Below are 19,485 nucleotides of genomic sequence, written 5' to 3'. Positions count from 1 at the left end.
AGGACCTCAGGATCATGACCTGAGTAAAAGGCAGATGCTTAACCATCTGAGCCACCCAGGTGCCCCACATCCTGCCTGTCTTGATATAGGGAGCTTGAATTGGTCCTAAGTGAATTTGGGAAAACAAAGAAAATCACAAGCATCCTGAGTGTTTCAGAGTTTTAATCCATATGTATCATCATAAAAGGTAACAGGGTCTTCATTTAGAATACAGAAAAAAAAATGGTGTCAATAGCAAAGCCTCCTGATAAAAAATGATCAAAGTTTGATTTGTAATTTAATCTGCATTTTGGAACAAAAAATTCTCATTAGAGAAACTAAATACATTTTGTCCCAGAAAAAATATGCCCTATGTGAATCCCTTTACACGCACGTGTACACCCCCTAAGCTAAGCCCTGAAGGATCAAAAACAACTGGCTGAGAACAGGTGGTTCAGTGTGAGCAAAGTACTCACTCACCAAGCACCTCACCCCCTTCCTTGGGTTCTTTGCACAAACAACCTGCAGATTTACGCATTTCTGTTGCACCTATTTCCAAAAGCTGCTTGCAGGCAACCTCCCAAGTCCATTTTTAAAGGTCACCCAAGTTTGTTTTAAACAGCTAGAGTTACCAAGAACTCTGATTCAGCTCTTTTCTAAGTGGAACTGTCAAGCCCTGCCTGTCTCCCAAACCCCGCCTCCCCCAGTCACGTTTTCTAAGCCATACCTCCCCCGGGAGCCACGCCTCTCAAGCCACACCTCCCCAGGTCCTGTTTCAAGCTCTCCTCCCCCGGCCACACCTCCTAAACTGTGCCTCCCCGGGCCACGCCTCTCGGACCACGCCTCCCCCTGATGGGCCCAGCCTCTGAGCATCTCTTGGTTGGTGCAACTGATTAAGAGTTGCTTCTGTTTTCTGCTTTGTGGTCCCATATGAACAGTCCATGCCACTATTGCTAATACGATGGGCCAGCAACAACCATCGACTAGCTGGAAGATTTGTTTCTCATTGAGTGACACATCATTGATGTCACAGAGTTCCTATACCTTCAAAAACAATCAGGAGAGGGTAGGTAGGCTTGGAATCTTCACTGTGTCTTAGTGGGCTGTGATCAAACAGGTTGCTTCAAGTTAAAGCTGTCATTTTCTCAGGAGGGTGTGGTAACCCAGGTACATGCATTTGTCAGAACTCATCAAATGTACACCTACAAGCTACACCTTTTATTGAATGTGAATTATATCCAAATTGAAAAAGGAAACTAATAAAACTAGGACAGGAGGCCAGAGAAGAAGACCAGGGGCTCCTGAGAGTCATTAGTCTTCATGGGAGGAGAGGAGGAGAGAACGGGGAGGAAGTTCAGCCAAGAATGCATCATCTCAATGTGATAACAAGGAAACATGAAGCAAACCACAAATGAAGAAGGTTTTATTCATAAGAAGGGAGGCAGCACACTAATAAAAAATGCTGGTGTCGTTAAAAAGAAAGAAAAGCTGTAGAAATGATCCAGATTAAAGGAACTAGGGGCTGGCTGGCTCAGTCGGCAGAAGAGTGTGACCCTTGATCTTGGGGTCATGAGTCTCAGCCCCACGCTGGGTGTGGTGCTTACTAAAAACAAAAATAAATAAAGGAACCTGAAGAATCATGACGATTAAGTGCAGTAACTCGCTGGACTAGATCCTGCACTAGTGAAGGGAGGAATGCCATACAGGTCAGTACAAGATCGATTGGTAACTTGAGTATAGTTAGTAACATTAGGTAAAGGTACTGTCAACATATATTATGAGACTGATAACTACTCTGGCATTTAAGGCAGTATCTCTATTGTTAGGCAACAATTACTGAAGGATTTAAGGGCAAAGAACCATTCAGTATCTAACCCTGAAATGGTTCAGAAAATAATGTTATGTACATATGTGTGAAAAAGATATGCATGTGTACACCGAGAATTTCCTTATTGCTTACCTTGCAGAAAAGGATTTAAAAAAAAAAAAAAGTGCAAGTTTGGGTCTTGTTGACAAAGCCAGTTCAAAGTTTATCAGATGTTTTTCCAACATTGGCACCTCCAAACAAGGAAGATTTTTATGAGGATCTTTCTTATCAGTAACTCCTGAAAGCCAAGTCATACCCATACCTCATTCATGAAACCCTTGATTCCGGGTCAGGTCACTGATCTTGAAAATGAACACAGCCCAGGCAAAGTTTATGCACTGGGACAGGGACATCTGTTCAGTGAGATAGGAGTGGGGAGGGAGAGAGAGAGCACTCAACCCATAAAACAAATGAGGTAAAATGTTAACATTAGGTGAATCCAGGGAAAGGATGTATAAGGGTGTTCTCTGTATAAATTTTTCTTTTTTGACCTTTATTGCAAGCTGGGAATTATTTCCAAATAAGTGTGTGTGTGTGTGTGTGTGTGTGCGCGCGCGCGCGCGCTTTCACGCTGGGGATGAGGGAGCTAGAAGGAGTTCCAGTGGCCGTGTGTTCAGAAGGCACTGGCTGCCAGTTAGAGTCATGTTAGTATTCCAGAGGATGGCAATCCCCATGACAATTATATTGCTTTAATAGCCATAAATGGAGAATTCTTAAGCAGTAAAAACTAGATTGCTTATATAACAAATGTGGGAGAATCTCAGGGAAGTTCCTTATTGCTTATCCTGGGAAGAAAGGGGGAAAAAGTACAGGTGTTTTGTTGATAAGGCATGCTGGAGGTTGGGCAGGTATTTTTTTCAACATTTGTACCTCTACATAAGCAGAATATTATCAGGACACTCTCCTTCAATCAGTAACTTCTGAGAACCACATCCTCCCGGTAGTTGATTCATGAAAACCTTGACTCTTGGGTCAGGTCAGTGCTACTTGGACGTGGGCATGACCCAGGGAAGGTTGAGATGTTGGGGCAATTATATCTCTTCTGTCTCATCCCAGAATTTCCCAGGGTGATGCTGGCAGCATCATAGTAGATTTGGGAAAGGAAGGGGTAGGCAATGATATCTCAGTGGGCTTTCAAAGACCACAGTGTCTGCTCTTGCTCTGAGCTCAGAGGCCCTTTGCCCTCAGGGGTGGCCACCACACTTGCTCCCTTCCTGGGGGATCTGCTGTGGAAGTGAACAGGACTCAGCCTCCTGGCCATGCTGTAGTTGGCTGAATGCACAAGTCTCTAATTAGTCTCTTCCTCTTGCACAAAAAGAAAATACAGGATTCATTTGTCCAAGCACACTTCCCAGGCAAATAGGAATCTCCCCCTCTACCTTACCTCCTTCTGGGATGAGCAGAAAGAAAGGTTGTACTTGACTCTCAGATCTTCAGTTTGGACTATAGAATCATGAACCTGAATCTTTGCTCCTAACCTTTCATCTGATAAGGATGGGACTGTATGGGGAACTTGGAAATTCAGCTGTTCGGTAATGAAAGTTATTGCCTCTTTGTCAGCATGTGCAAAACCAAAGTGAGATGCCACATACAGGGAACTAAACCCAGGTGGTAACGTAGGTGTGTGTCACAGGGAAGCTTCGTTCTGTTTCTTTCCTGGCTGTACCATGTTGGTTCCTCAAGAACGGAGTGTTGAAAATAAGAGTGCACTGCATCAGCCCTGGGACTGGGGAGCCTTTCTGGTCAGGAGTCAAAGCTGAGATAAAGCGTCCGCAGCTGGGGAGATGAGCATCAGAGAAGGAGACGGGAGCCTGGTGGAAGGATTAAAAGGAAGAGACAGAGTCACTGCTTGCTAGCCAAGGCTGGAGGAACAGCATGTCCAGCCCTCCAGCCCATGTATCCTCCAAATTCATGCCCATCGTCTCAGTCTCAGTAATGATTTGTGGGTAAATTATTCTCCCCGTACAGTGTTCCTAGTACCACGCTCAGCTCTTTATAATATTGCCCTACGCATACTGACCTGCTCTCTTCTTTGTCCTTTAGAAATGTTTGCTGCTTTATTAAGAAATGATTGACATATAACATTGTGTACATTTAAGGTATACAACTTGATTATTTAATATGCATGTGTATTGTGAAGTGGTTACCGAGGTAAGGTTAGTTAACACATTAGTCATATCCTATAGTTACCCTGTGTGTGTGTGTGTGTGTGTGGAGAGAACTTTTGAGATCTACTTTTTTAGCAACTTTTTATGCAATAAGTAGTTGGCCCATTATCTTTTTTTTCTTTTTAAGATTTTATTTACCTATTTGACAGAGACAGAGATCATAAGTAGGCAGAGAGGCAGGCAGAGAGAGAGGGGAGAGCAGGCTCCCCGTGGAGCAGAAAGCCCAACATGGGGCTTGATCCCAGGACCCAGAGATCATGACCTGAGATGAAGGCAGAGGCTTCACCCACTGAACCACCCAGGTGCCCCTGGCCTATTATCTTTTTTTAAAGTTAAGGAACCAAAGGCTGAAAAGTGTGGCCTACCAAGGTTGAGAAGTTTTTAAGTAGTGGGTTTTGGATTTGGAACCAGAACAGTCTGGGTCCAAATCTCATATGCTTTTTTTTTCCCCCTTTTTTTTTTTTTTTTTTTGGTTAACATATAATGTACTATTTGCCCCAGGGACACAGGTCTGTGAATCATCAGTCTTACATATTCCACAAGACTCACCATAGCACATACCCTCCCCAATGTCCATCCCTCCACCACCCCATCCCTACCCCACCCCCCGCCCCCGCAACCCTCAGTCTGTTCCGTGATATTAAGAGTCTCTTATGGTTTGTCTCCCTCCCGATCCTACCTTGTTTCATTTTTTTCCTTCCCTACCCCCCAAGACCCTCTGCCCTGCCTCTCAAATTCCTCATATCAGAGAGATCATATGATAATTGTCTTTCTCTGATTGATTTATTTCATTCAGCATAATACCCTCTAGTTCCATCCATGTTGTCACAAATGTTTCATTTCTTTTGATGGCTGCGTAGTATTCCATTGTATATATATATATACCACATCTTCTTTATCCTTTCATCTGTTGATGGACATCTAAGTTCTTTCCGTAGTTTGGCTATTGTGAACATTGCCGCTATAAACATTTGGGTGCACGTGCCCCTTCAGATCACTACCTTTGTATCTTTAGTGTAAATACCCAGTAGTGCAATTGCTGCGTCGTAGGGTAGCTCTATTTTCAACTTTTTGAGGAACCTCCATGTTGTTTTCCAGAGTGGAGGCACCAGCTTGCATTCCCACCAACAGTGTAGGAGGGTTCCCCTTTCTCTGCATCCTCGCCAGCATCTGCGTTTCCTGACTTGTTAATTTTAGCCATTCTGACGGATGTGAGGTGGTATCTCATTGTGATTTTGATTTGTATTTCCCTGATGCCTAGTGATGTTGAGCGCTTTTTCATGTGTTTGTTGGTCCTTTGGATGTTTTCTTTGCAAACGTATCTGTTCATGTCTTCTGTCCATTTTTTGATTGGATTATTTGTTCTTTGGGTGTTGAGTTTGATGCGTTCTTTATGGATTTTGGATACTAGCCCTTATACAACTGACAGAATCAGAGAAGATATTCGTATGTTTTTTTTTTAACCACACTGTGCACAAGTACACACATCCACATACTCATACAGAGTACATTGATTTTGCAACCTCTGCTTCAGGGAAAAGTTTGGTACAGCTTGGTCATCTTTGATCTTGGACATTCCGCAGTCACTGCTGCTTACAAAGACATAACGGTGGTTGACCAAAAGCCCTTCAGACACCTGGTGCTTTCTCACCCAGCAGGCAATAGTCTCCAGTCGGGCTGTACAGCTGGCTGCACATGTTGGTCTTCCTGCTGGGGCTTGAGAATCTCGGTTTGAATTGCTAGGGTCAGAAGTTTTGATAAAAACCAACAGGCCATGGGAGTGGAAATTGTCAATGGGCCAGGCTGGCTCCAGTGCTGGAGATGGGCCAGTCTCTTGCCCCCTGGGTCACTTTTCATCTTCTTCTCCCTGTCTTTGCAGCCAACCTTGGTTTGAAACCCAGGGCAGTGGCTCTTGGGGTGCAGCCCATTTACCAGGGGCCTGTGCATTGCATCGCAACCATCGTGAGGACTGAGGGCCTGGCAGGGATGTACCGGGGCGTTGGTGCCATGCTCCTGAGGGATGTCCCAGGCTACTGCCTCTACTTCATCCCCTATGTGTTCCTGAATGAGTGGATCACACCTGAGGCCTGCACAGGCCCCAGCCCCTGTGCCGTGTGGTTGGCCGGTGGCATGGCAGGTAAGGACAGCCGTACTGACCCCTGTCACTGGGCTGACCCTTGTCCTGGGATGACTGGGAGGCCTATCATGCCCTTCTCAGCCCAGAAAAGGGCACAATTCATCTAGCCACTCATCCAACAATTCTTTATTCAGCACCTACTATGTGCCAGACCGAGCCAGTCAGAGGAAAGCCTGGGAATGGGGAATGGTCTCCCTCTATTTTGCCTCTCCTTTCCTCTGGATCTGTGGGAATGGCAAGTTCCTATTCAGGATTGTGGAACTTCCAGTCAGAAGATGTACTCTGACCCTTTCTTCTGTGTTAGGTATTACTGAGCTTTGAAGAGGAAATCTGTTATTGGGGTTCACTGTTTTTGAATGTTGACACAGCAAACCCTTTCTAAAGTGAGAATTTTATTAACTCTTTAAGGGAAGAATCAGTCTTCCCATTTTTCAGATGAGAAAACTGAGGTTCAGAGAGATTAAGTGACCAAGGGCACACAGCTAATTAAGACAGCATAGCAGGGACTCTGCAGTCAGCAAGATCCCAGTTCAAATCCTCTCTTTCTCATTTGGTGACCATGGGCTGGTTACTCACCCTCCCTATTCAGAAACCACACAGTATCCCCACTTCGTTTTGGGTAAAAATCAGTGTCCTTACAGTGGTTTTCAGTCCCTTTATGATCCAGTTGCCTGTTACCCTTCTGCAGTTTTTTTCTGCTCCTCTCCCCTTGCTTGCTCTGCTCCAGCCAGACTGGTCTCCTTGCTTCACCCTGACCATGCCTGGCTTCTCCCCACCTCAGGGCCTTTGCACTTGCTATACCTGCTGCCTGGATTTAGCAATATGTAGGTCATCAGGGACTGTGACAAGACCCATTTTGGTGAAGAGAGGGGTGTAAACACTCAACTGAAGTGGGACTAGGAGAGAATGGGATGAAAGAAATTGGACAGTCTGAGGACACACAACATGTCTGAGGGGTTTAGCTGTGCTGTGATGGGAAAGAGTGGTATGCAGCTCTCTCCAGAGAAAGGTAGGGAAATCAAGAGAGGGATGCTTTTTAAAAAGACTGATAACACAGCATGTGTCATATTGATGGGAAAGATCTTCTGGAAAGAAGAAAATTGATATTCTTCTCCACTTCCCCCGCCCCCATATCATCATCATTAGCTATGCTCAAAACTCAGCAAACACATAACAAAGCCCATTTCTTACCTGCCAAACACCAGTGTCCGCCCTCTGCCCTCATGTGTGTGAGGTCCGGCCTCTGCCAAATCCTAGTAAGTGCTTACTAAGCACTCGCTGGCTGAGAGGACAAGGACCCTACCATTCTCGATTCTGGTGAGAGCAGGTTTGAGTGGCCTGGTAGGTAGACTGCATTTTGTATTGCCATTGCCCATGGGCTGAGGAACAGGAGAGTATGCCCGGGAGTACATGGACAGACTCCAGGGGAGGCAGCCCCATTATCCGGCAGGAGGCAAGAGGGAAGGGAGGTGTGGAGGATTCCCAGAGGATCATGGGCAGGAGGCCATGGTGGCTGGAGGCTGGGATGGGCAGTGGTCCAGGACAGGCTAAGGCATCATTTGGGAGTCTCTGGACAGCAATTACTAAACTTTTGCAAACCAGCTGCCCTGGACTTTGGCATCAGTTTGTTTTTCTCTTCCTGTCTAAGGACGTGCCAATTTTCATGTTTATACAATAACCTGGCATTGTTTTCCAAGAGTCCTTTAAAGTCACAGAAGTGCTCAAACTAGGGCACCTGAGCTTCTCCAGTGAGGATGATCTAGTGTTACATCATCCCGAGGCTTCAGTTTCAGATATTCAGAAAAGTGACCAGATCTGTAAAGACCTTCCTGCTCTTTCCAGTACTTGGCCCTTCATTGGCAAGCAGCCTATCTGCAAGTGTTTGTTTAGCTTCTCTGTATTCAGAGTCCCTTCTGTTTCTGGGGAGCTGCAAGCCTTCTGCCACAGCCTTTGCTCTGGGCTGTGGCCCTTGGTGCCCTGGAAAGGCACTGCCAAGGATTGGTGGGGCCTATTCTTGTCTCTCCAGTAAAAGCTGCCAATAAAGGCATCCGGACAAAGTGCTGGCTGTGGGCCTGGCACTGTGCTCAATGCTTTGTGTGCATCCATTTATTCATCCTAACGGGAACCCCGTAAAGGTCAGTACTGTAGGCCCAGAGGAGGAGACTTCTCTAAAGTTCCACAGTGACTGGTGAGGGAAGTTCAGGAATGGCCTTCACAGGTCCTGAATGAGCTCTTTCCATGTCCCCCAGAAGCCTGTTAAGCCTGTAAATGATGGGAAGGGGCAGGGAGCCACGTCCCCAACAGATCTCAACCAGCCAGTCCCTGACACCTGTTTGTCTCTCTCTTTACAGGAGCAATTTCTTGGGGGACAGCAACTCCTATGGATGTCGTGAAAAGTCGACTCCAAGCTGACGGGGTTTATTTAAACAAATACAAAGGTGTCCTGGATTGTATCTCCCAGAGTTACCAGAAGGAAGGTCTTAAAGTAAGCCCCACAGTGGTGACATGGGGTCATGTCAGTCCCGGGAAGGTGGGCCAGATATTTTGGGGGATATGAGATTACAGAGAGCGAAATCAGGAAACTGAAGTTCTGGCAGTTACCACATCAAGCCCTACTTAGGATCCTTGTCTCATCTAGTTCATGCCCCAGGTTGGAGGAAGAGACAGGCTCAGAGAGGGCTGGTAACCTACCTGAGGTCATGCAGCCGGTACATGGAAGAACCAGAACCTGGAGCCACATCTCCCTGTCACCAAAGCTTGCCTTCTCATCAGGAAAGGCTTGGAGGTACTTCCTCACTCAGTACTTGGTGCCTCATCCTCCAAGTAGGGGGTCCCAGAGCCACATTGGTCATCACATCTCACAATGTCAAGTCCCCTGGTCTGTCTTCTTCTCTCTCACCCCATTCGAGCCCACATCCTGTCACCTTTGGGCTCAGCTGTGGGGAAGCCTGCAACTTGGCCTTGCTTCCTTTCTCTTTCCTCTTCCCTGCACCCAAAGGGCTTGTCTAAATCCAAGCCCCTTCTGGTGTCTGAACTGTCCTAGGATGACAACCGGAATTCCAAGTTTGGCATCTAAAGCTATAAACAAAATCATCTCTGTCTATATTGCCACCTGTGATAACTCCTAGTATCCTCCAGAGAAACCGTCATGCATGTTCTACCTCCGGGGGGGCCCCTCCAGGTTTCTTGACTTCCCCCTTCAAGTCAGCAGACTCAAGTTAAAGTCAGCCTGGCTACTCATGAGGTGGGGGAGGTCCAGGCAAGCTGTTTCACCTCTGGGCCTCCATTTCTCCAAGGATAATCACCCCTATCATGAACAACAGGGATATTTGCTAGTAGGATTAAATTAGGCATCTAAGAAATACTTTAACTTCATGCATAACATATAGAGTGTATTTACAAAGAGTTAGGCATTGTTCTTGGCTTTACTATTAGTGTTAGTAGTTTCACTAGTGTTAATGTTACTACTGGATGCTGGACCTTTCTTCACATGGCTGCCTCATCCCCAGCCCTCCAGTCTTGGCTCACTATTCACTCGAGTACATCCAGACTCTCTCTCCTCTCTCTCTCTCTCTCTAACACACACACACACACACACACACACACACACACGCTGGCCAAGTCCTTTTTCTCCAGATGCTCCCAGACTGCAGCTGAGATAGGCTAGAGCCAGTCCATGGGCTGCTGAAGCTCCCACTGCCAGTACTGAGGTCTCTCTGCCCAGCCCCTGATACACAGGCAGGCAGGACTCTTGCTTCCATCGGGATGTGCTCCTGGATCCCAGAACTCCCACAGAGGCACCTGTGTGAGTGGATGGATGCCCAATTTATGTTGTTGGGGTGGGGACAAGATAGGGACATTTTATACTGTCATTATGCTGATGTCACTCTCATCATTAATTCACCTTTACTGAACTCTTTGTTTCTTCATACAGATTCAGGTTACTCTCTAGTGCTGTTTCGTTTCACCCTCCACAGCCCCTTTGAGCATTTCTTGCAGGGTAGACTGAGTGGTGATGAACTTCCTGGGCTTTTGTTTATCTGGGAGTAAACCTGGGAATAAGACCTTCAGTCTCAAAGCATAGTTTTCCTGGATACAGGATTCTAGACTGACATTTTTTCTTTTAGCTCTTTGGCTATGTTGGCCTGTTGCCTTCTGGTCTCTAAAGTGTCTGATAAGTAATCTGCTATTAAACCTATTGAGGGTTATTTCTATATAATGTGCTTCTTCTATCTTGCTGCTTTCAAAAGTTTGATTATAATGTGTCTTGATGTGGGTTTCTTAGAGTTTATTTTACTTGGAGTCATTAAGTTTCTCTGATGTTTATAGTCCTGTCTTTCACCAAACTTGGGAAGTTTTTTGCTATTACTACTCCAGACATTCTCTGCCCTCTCCTCTCCTTTTGGGACTCCCATAATGTGTATATTTGTTTCCTTGACAGTTTCCCACAGATCCCCTAGGCTCTTTTCACTGTTCTTCAATTTTGTTTTTCTCAACTGCAGTAATTTCCATTGTCTTATTTTTAAGTTTGCTCATTCTTTTTTCTGCCTGCTCGAATATACCTTTGAATCCTTTTAGTGAATTTTTCATTCCAGTTATTGTGCTTTTCAGCTGAAGAATTTTTGTCTGGTTTCTTTCTAGATTTTTTATTTCATATTGATGTTTTCATTTTGTTCATGTATCATTTTCTGGACTTTCTTCATCTCTTCCTTTAGTTTTTCAAGTATCTTTAAGATAGTTCCAAAGTCTTTGTCAGCTTGATCTGCTGTCAGGTCTTTTTCAGGGACAGTTTCTCTTGATTTACTTTTTTCTTTGAATGGACCATACTTTCTTGTTTCATTTTATGCCTTATTATTTTTTATTGAAGATTAGACTTTAATTATGAATTTAATTTAATTATGTGTTAATTCTGGAAATCAGATTTCTCCCCTCTTTCCCCAGTGTCTGGTGTGTTTTGTTATTGTTTTTGTTTATTGTTTCACTTTTCAGATTGTTGTAGGCTGTGTTTTTGCCAAAGATCAGCCCAAAGTGTAAACTTAAGGTCTTCTCAGTTCTTTTCTGAGCCTTTCTCTGGGAATGCATGGTCACTTTCCAACTTTCCCATACATGAAGTTGCTTTTGAATGTCCTAGTCTTTAACATCTAGCTTCCAAAAAGAAAAGAGAAAAAGGAAAGAGAAAAATGACAGGGGAAAGGGGCAATGGCCAGAGGAGGAAGGACTTGCCTCAGTGGGGGTAGAAGAAACAACCATGGCTACTTTCCTCTTTGCACTTCTGTGATCAGAAACAGCAATCAGTGATCAAAACACAGATCTCCAATATTTGCAAGACAGGGTCATTATTGTCCTCTCTGGCTTCCACAAGCTGTGTGTGCAGCTTGCTCCTAGAGCATGTGTGCACCTGCTGCCACAGGGGTGGAGGATGGGTAGCTCCTACCTTGCTATGAGCTTAAATGTACTGAAATTAACCAGATTTACTGTCCAGACCTTCTTCTGGAAGTTGTAAGCCTTTAACAAGCCCCAGAATTCCAAAATAGTTACATCAGGTGGATCTGTCAGTGCAACTCTTATCTAGGTAAGGAAGGAGACAGCTGGCATTTTTGATTCTGCCACCTTCCTAGAATTTTCACCCCACTTGTTTTTTGTATTATTTTAGTAGAGACACAGTTTGTGAAGTGTACAGAGGGACATGTGAGAAAGAGTCAAACAGGATGCTCTTATATTTTATATATTCTTGTCTGCTCTTAATTAAAATATTAATGTGTCAAGTTACTCAAATTAATGTGTCAAAATATTAATGTGTCCTAATCCTATAAAGTCTACAGAGTCTTAATATATTGCTTATATTATTTCATCCAAAAATTATTGTGCTCTGCTAAGAACAAGGTCCTGGAAGGCAACTGAGGTCAGATGATTGATTTCTTAATCTCAGTAGCATTGGTCCATAGTTTATATTCAGAGACAGGTTTTAGATAGAAGTAGCAGTATTCAGCTTGGATTAACCACTCACTGACTGCGAGTCATTTTTAATTTTTTTATTAGTTGGTTTTAAAATAGATAATGTATGAACAAAGGAAGTTTCAAAAGGTAAAAGAGGATATAAGGCCGAATTGGCCCTCCTTGGTCTTCAATCTTCTCACAAAGGCAATCACTGTTGTGAGTTTCTTCTAATGTATTCCAAAAACATTCATATTCTGTGCAAGTTTATATGTGGATAGTTATATTTATATATGTTTTTATATGTGTTTGCACGTACACACGGTCCCCATCTGGGGACCGGGGCTGTCCCGCCACTTTCAGAATCCCCCACTACCACCAACCTCAGCAAGATTCCCTCATAGCCCTGTACAGCTGGCTTGTCTCCAAGTCCTTCCCAGCAGCAGGAGGAATGGCTTTTCTGGAGGCCCAGTAGATGGCTCCTGTCACAGCTGGCTCTGTGGTGCATCCATTCCCAAACTGTTTGTACCATGGCACACTGAGGCAGGGTAAGCCATCCTGTCCCCACCTCCCTATGGAAGGAAAACTCAGTGGGAATAAAGATTGAGGAAGGAGTAGAATAATGGTGATTGTACCCAATCACTGCCAAGTTTGGCAGTTCTTTGTAACTCACTTCATGATTACTAGGAAAGCAGCCTTTTTGATAAAGGGAATTAGAAGTCTAGGACTTTGGGGGCATTCCCAAATCAAAAAAGAAGTCTGTTCTCTTCCTGCCGTGACATTCGTGACATTCGTCATGGGCTACTTGGGCCATTGCACACATTGGGAGAGTTACCATTGAGATCAGGAGGCCAGAAGAGGGAGTGGGTATCCTTCAGCTGCACGGAGGTGGCTGTTGGGAGGGGGTTTGTGACAGTGGCTTGAGACTGAACTTGAGACTAAGGAGAGGTGAGGAGGAACATTTGTAGAAAGAGCCATTTCCTGAGGTAGCAGAGCCGGCTGCCATTTGGTTCTGCCATCTGGGGACCGGGGCTATCCCGCCACTTTCAGAATCCCCCACTACCACCAACCTCAGCAAGACTCTTTAAGCTCAGAGACTGTTCCCTTTTAACAACAAGGAATTCGTTCATTCCATCCATCCATTTATCCGTCCACTGGTTCATTTGTAAGATTTATAAAGGGCCCACTGGGCCGAGGAAAGCACTAGATGCTGCAGGTTCTGAAGTGTAAATGTTGGGGATTCAGATGTGTAGATGCTGGGGGTTCCAAGATAAACCACACAGAGCTCTGCTGCCCTGACTGAGAGTAACAGGGATTCAGACAGATGATGGGTAGTTAGGGACAGTGTGAGAAGTGCTGTGATGGCAGAGATTCTGAGTGCACAGAAGACAGTGGGCCATGGTCCAGCTTGGGGTGGCCCTGGGAAAACTGCTAAAGGATACAGCCAGGCCTGGGGAACATTCCAGCAGATGGAACAGAAGACACCCAGTGGTGGAAGAGAGCTGGCTTCTTGGAGGAATGACAGGTTGTTAACTTGCCCAGAATTTCAGGTATAAGAGGCTTCCCAGAGAAAGTGCAGGGCCCAAGCATAAGGGTCTTGGCAGGCCAGGGAAGGATGTAGACTTCCCTGGGAAGTGGGGAGCCATCGAGGCTTCATGAGGAGAGACCAGCTCTGGTGGTTTTGTGTTCCAAAAGCTCAGGGTAACAGCCAACACGTCTGCACTTTGCCATCTCTGGGCCTCAGAGCAGAGAAGGCCAGGGCTGCTGGAAGGAGGTCATGTCTATATGTCTGGAGTGTTCTGTGGTTCCCATAGGGCCCAGAACTGTGGGAGAGGAGGGCCACACTCCAATCTAGGCCCTGCCTGGCTCAGCCTCACAGAGCAGAGCCAAGCGCAGGCCCACAAGGGAGTGTTTATGAGCACCCAGCATGGAATTTTCCTTTTGGAGCTCGGGCCAGTTCCTTGTTGTTATTCAGTCACTCTGGGTGAGCCTGGGGAATTCCAGAAAGGTTAGACATTAGATGCTACAAGTGTCCTGCTTGCCCCTTGACTGAATCAGTCCTGGGTTTAGCTGAGCCACTTGCTCCCTTTTGGGGATCCTTGTCCATCAACTCCTTTCCCTGTGAGGGTCAAGACTCACCCCCAAACCCACAAAGGCCATTCTCTGCCCATCATAACCAGGCTATGTCTTGCAGGCTGACACAGAGTACTAGGGGGCAGGAGCCTCGCCTGAAGGAAGACATCTTGCTGTCCTGGCCGGTGACAGTGGCCTGTACCTACCCTCACACCACAGTGCCTCACAGCCAAGAAGACTAGGGAAATGTACAAGGGCTGGATTTCTGCTTCTCCAAAATTCCCATACCAGCTCTATTTATTACACTTAGTAAATATATAGGAGTCAGCTAGGTATACATCATATTCCTGACACTTGCTGGATCATTTATGCTTGTGTAGTGTTTCCCTTAGATGTGTTGTCTCTTTGCAGGGAAGACATTCAAGGACAGGCTCTCCCCAACTCCCCCTACCCCAAAGCCCTGATCTATTGTCATCACATTCTAGACTATATTGTAATAATTCCCACATGGGGCTTATCTCTCCCTGGTAGGTTTTAAACCAGGCAAGGGCTGGAACCATATTACATTGATCAACTTCTACCCAGCACTGGGCAGGAAGATTCAGAGAGGGAGTGAGATATCTTATCATCTGCCCTTGCAACAGAAAGGATGGAAGACAGATACAGGGTTCTTGTATGAATGGCTAGTTAAGCAGGTCATCAATACAGGCCAGTACCCTCAGCACTCATACTGATGATTGAAGATTGACTGCCCCTCTGTATAAAGATGGCTACTGAGAACGAGAGTGAGGGGACCATTAGCTTTCCAGGAATGCTGGCTGCATGGCAGGCCTGTACAAGAACTTTGAAAGCAGCATCTTGTTTATTCCTTCAGCAGCCATATTTGCTCAGTAGTACCATTACCCCCATTTTGCCATTGGGAAGTTGAGTTCCAGAGACTTTGCCATTTGCCCAAGTAACACGGCTGTTAAATGCCAAAGCTGTGTCTCCGCTTCTTATCTACAGTCTTAAAAGTATGGCCTGAGTTCTTCCCCACTCTGCCCCTTGGAGGACACCCAGTCAAAATGGTTGGTCCTGACTGGCTGCTCTGTCTACCATTGCAAAGTGAGGGCGGTGCAGAGCTGGGATATCCAGGTTCCAGAGAATTTGGTGCTTGCTTGCGTGTGTGTGTGTGTGTGTGTGTGTGTGTGTGTGTGTGTGTGGTATATACATGAGAAAGGTGGGTATATACATGAGAAAGAGCAGCAATTAAGCAAGTGTATGTGGGTGTCTGTGGTGAACAATTTGCCCACAGTATTTAGTGTATATGTACAAGGCTGGGCTGGAAAAGCCCAGTCACAGGTGATGTGGGTCAAGGCAGAGGCATGACTGGGGCATCTGGGGTGGTTTTGGTTCACCAGGGTCCTTTGGGCTCTGTGGAGTCCAGCCTGGGACTAGTGGCCAACATCCCCAGTCCTTCTTCCACGCCTCAGTGGTGGCCCTGCAGGGGGTCTGGATCAGTCCTCTGTGATAACGCTGCCTCCTGCCACAGGTGTTTTTCAGAGGCATCACGGTGAACACCGTGCGCGGCTTCCCCATGAGCGCCACCATGTTCCTTGGGTATGAGCTTTCACTGAAGGCGATCCGTGGGGACCACACCGTGCCCAGCCCCTGAGCACCAGGTCAGTGTCCTTCCTTCCCAGCCAGCTGCACCTCCCCGGGGCTTGACACACTCTGCTTTGCCATGAACACTTGACTTTCTGAAACCTCCCTGTCATTCATTTTTTTCCTAATCTCTGCCATTTCTGGGGCTACAATGGCTACAATTCTGTCATCAGAAGACCCTTCTGAAATGCCCACCTGTGGCTGGTAGTGAGCGGGTGCCCAGTAACTGAGATTGGCACAGAATTTACCTGTTGATAGTGGGCTCACCTGTTTTCCCATCCAGTGGTGTCAGCAGCCCTTGGAGAGAAGTGTACTTCACTTTACTATACAAATTCAATGGGTTAGGCCCAGAAGTGAGTACTTAAACCACATTGTCCACTCTCTGTCACAGGCATCATCTCCCCACTTCCCTCCTGGACTCAGCATGAGTCTGAGAGCCACCAGTGGCTCCCAAAGCCCTGGAGGACAGCCTTTTCCCCAGGTCCCTGCCTCCTACTCCCTTTCTTTCTTCATCTCTCATTGCAAAAGATCACTGCAACCCAAGGGATCTAAAAAACGAAATCTGAGCAAGTGACTACCTTCGTCAAATGTCCTCAGTGGCTCCCCCATTGCCCTTTAGGTAAAGTTTTAGTCATCAACCCCGTCACCACCAGCATCCTGAAAATCACATTCTTACTCTTGCCTCTGGGTCTTTGCACAAACTCTCCCAACCTCACACCATCTTGTCACACCCCACTGCATCCCCCTTGTCCTTCACCAATTCTTTGTCATCCAGGCTTTAGTCTACAAGTCTTTTCCTCCAGGAAGCCTGCCCTTATGCCTCAGTCAAGATGAATTGTGCCTGCTGTAGGCTCTCCCCTGCAGCCCCTGCTCAGCCCCTACCACATCTCCTTGCATCATAACTGCCTGATGACTTTCCTTACTCCCCAGCCAGCGTGAAAGTCCTAGGGGAGCTGTGACTGTTTCTTCACGTCTCTATTGCTGGTGCCTCGCATGGAACCTGACCCGGAGACGGCCACTCAGAAACATCATTGAGAAGATGGACAATCGACTTCCGGCATCCCCTCAGCTCCTTCTCTTCTCTTCCTCCCTGTTTCTTCTTCTCTGGCTCCACAGTGGTAACTGCAGACCTGAGAAGACAAAGGGAAATGAGTCCGTGAATTTTCTAGTCAACAAGAAACCATTTTGCTTTGGCCTTGGTGACTGCAAATTCTGTCAAGAAGGATGGCCTTCGTCAGAAAGGTCTAGCAAACCTCCCTGCTGTTGACCCTGGGGCAGCAAAGACCTGCTGGCTTGTGTGAATGGGGCCAGACCCTAGACCCAGGGGAAGGGCATGATGGATGAGGCCGAAAAGACTGAGCCCAGGACAAGCCCTGGAACGGCGGCTTTATATCAAATGCTTTAGCTTTTCACTAAAGCACCCACATTCACGGCTCTCTTGACTCTTCGCCCTCTCTTACAAAAGGAAAAGGGGAGTCACACATTTTGCATACTTAAACATCTTGTATGAAGCACTACTGTCCTTGGGTTTTGTCTGGGGCAAGGCAGAGGAATAGTCTGGTTCTCAAAGCTGTGCTCAGATACTGGCCACTCTCCCTGTGACCAGAAGAGAGTGGCTTTCTAAAAAAAATCCTGTAATAAAATCAGTGCCTCTTTACTATAGAAAAACAAAACAACAACAACAACAGAAAATATAAACAGAAAAAAATAAAACGCCTATTTTATGCACTATTTTATTACTCGTTCTTCCTATTTAAGAGCTTAGGACCGTCTTTCTATGTGGTTAAATATTCAGCAGCAGGGTGGCTTGAGAGCCAGGATCTGGCAGCTCCTGGAGAGGTGGACGCTTGCATGAGCTGTCACGCCCAACCACTTGTCACCACCCTGTTGATTAACTACTTCAGGAGGAAGGAAGAAGTTTCTAGTAGGCCAAATTCTGATGGTCCTGGATTTGGCCTTTCAGAGCAGCGACCACCCCAGTTGGAAGCTCCTCTTTCTGAAAGTCCTCTCCTGGGACAACGAGGTACAGGCAGGGGCTGGCCTTGGCCTACAGGTGTGGAACAGGAGGCTGTGGCTCTCTGGGGGAAGAGAAGGATCCCCATTGACCTTTTGGGAGCCTCATCCTGACCTCATCATCTCACCCAAGGAGTTACAGCTTCCGAGGCCCTTTATCAAGCCCTGGATTTTGAATTTACCAAGTAGCTCCGAGTTCATGCCCAAGTCAAGCTCTAGGTGACGGCAGCGTCCAGTCTCTGAAGGCGTGGGAACCAGTGGCTCCTTCGGGAGTCCAGACTGGGGTCGGGGTGAGAGATGATCCATATTAGAGAGCCACAGAGCCCCCACGGTCCCTGCGAGGGGGTGGGAGGGTGACTTTCTCGTGTCCCTGGATGTAGGTGGTGGATGGGCTGGGACTGTTTCCAGTGTCTGCAGGGAGCAGAGTCCAACCCGCAACTCCTACAGCATCCTTCCAACAAGCAGAGGCAGAGTTCTCCTTCACCCCCCACCAGCTCCCATGGAGGAAGAACGTTTACTTTTCATTCATCCTCTCCATTATTTGTCCCCCAGGATTACACATACGAGTGACCCAAGGACTGTGTGAAACCCAGTGAATGCCACTTGTGGTGCTTTGGGATGTGGTTCGTTTTATCTGTTCACAGGGAGATACCAGACTACCATGAAAAGAAGTAGAGTCCCAGCCTGGGTCAGCAGTCAGCTCTTCAGCTTGTTGGAAGCCCACGATGCCAGCTGGGCCATCCGCTACCCACAGACCAGGATCCGCTGTCCCAGAAGCTTCCTGGAATAATTCTGGTCTACCTCCTGCTGTGACCTTCTTGCTCCAAACCTCACTGATCTACTTTCAATTCCTAGGAAATTCAATTTCAAGGAAAGAAGATATATTCTTCTTGTAATATCTTTTTTTGAACATTTAGGAATAACCCAGACCATCTCCTCGCCCTTCACATCTATTCTCCTGGTGATCCTCTGCCCATGGTTGCTTCACAGAAATGATTTTCTCAGTGGGTTGTTGACCCTTAGATCTTGCTGACTGATAACCTGGTTAGGTTAAGGCTATTTTTTTCATCCTTTCCCCCCAGAGCCAATGTCACCTGACCACAGCCTCATTGTGCTACTGTTGAAGGCAACCATCTAGAAACCCATGGAAGTGAATTTACTGAAGAGAAAGAAGGCCTCCTCTCCACTTATGCTGTGGGCTGGGTGGGTGCTCAGCCATTGGCGCTGAGAAGACCTCAGAATCCCTTCTTTCCCTGATCTGAGTACTCCGTTCCTTACCTCCTGGCTGGGGCCCCTCAGCAGCTGCCTGCGAAGGGAGCAGTGGACTCCTGACTGACACCAGCTAATTCCAATCTGCCCTGGCGCTGGGTCCAAAGCAGGGTAACGTCAACCCTGCCCGTGTGCCTGCTGTGTGTTCACTGGGAGTTCGAGGAGGAGCTCCCTGGTCTCCACATTGTCACATAAAAACACTGAAAACCTCTTCAGGTCATTTCTGAATCCAGTATTTCTGCCAGGCTTCTCGTGGCCCAGGTGGGCAGGAAGGGCGCCACCTGGGTGGCAGGCGCTGGTAAAGCACTTCGGAGGCTGTGGTGCTGAGCGCGCTGGGATGGGCATTCTCCGGGCCTTTTTGTCACATGGAGAACGAAACATAATAAAATATTCTGTCCACA

The 19,485-nt window shown here is 46.7% G+C and overlaps 1 protein-coding gene across 10 annotated transcripts in view; it reads left to right on the top strand.

Moving 5' to 3' along the window:
* SLC25A48 (solute carrier family 25 member 48) overlaps window positions 1–19,485 on the top strand; it is a 199,014-nt gene extending 179,529 nt beyond the window's left edge. For 3 of the 10 annotated variants that reach the window (XM_082723286.1, XM_082723287.1, XM_082723282.1), the window contains 4 exons: window positions 5,894–6,151; window positions 8,503–8,636; window positions 15,690–15,819; window positions 16,733–19,485. In XM_082723286.1, the coding sequence (XP_082579412.1) occupies window positions 5,894–6,151; window positions 8,503–8,636; window positions 15,690–15,812 (515 nt within the window). In that variant the 3' untranslated portion in view covers window positions 15,813–15,819; window positions 16,733–19,485. The other 7 variants (XM_082723284.1, XM_082723283.1, XM_082723285.1 and 4 more) reach the window with 7 other exon arrangements.

This window comes from Mustela nivalis (genome assembly GCF_964662115.1).
Source record: "Mustela nivalis genome assembly, chromosome: 3".
NCBI classification, from domain to species: Eukaryota; Metazoa; Chordata; class Mammalia; order Carnivora; family Mustelidae; genus Mustela; species Mustela nivalis.
Note: the sequence above shows the minus strand (reverse complement) of the source record. Positions and strands in the feature narration are given on the sequence as shown.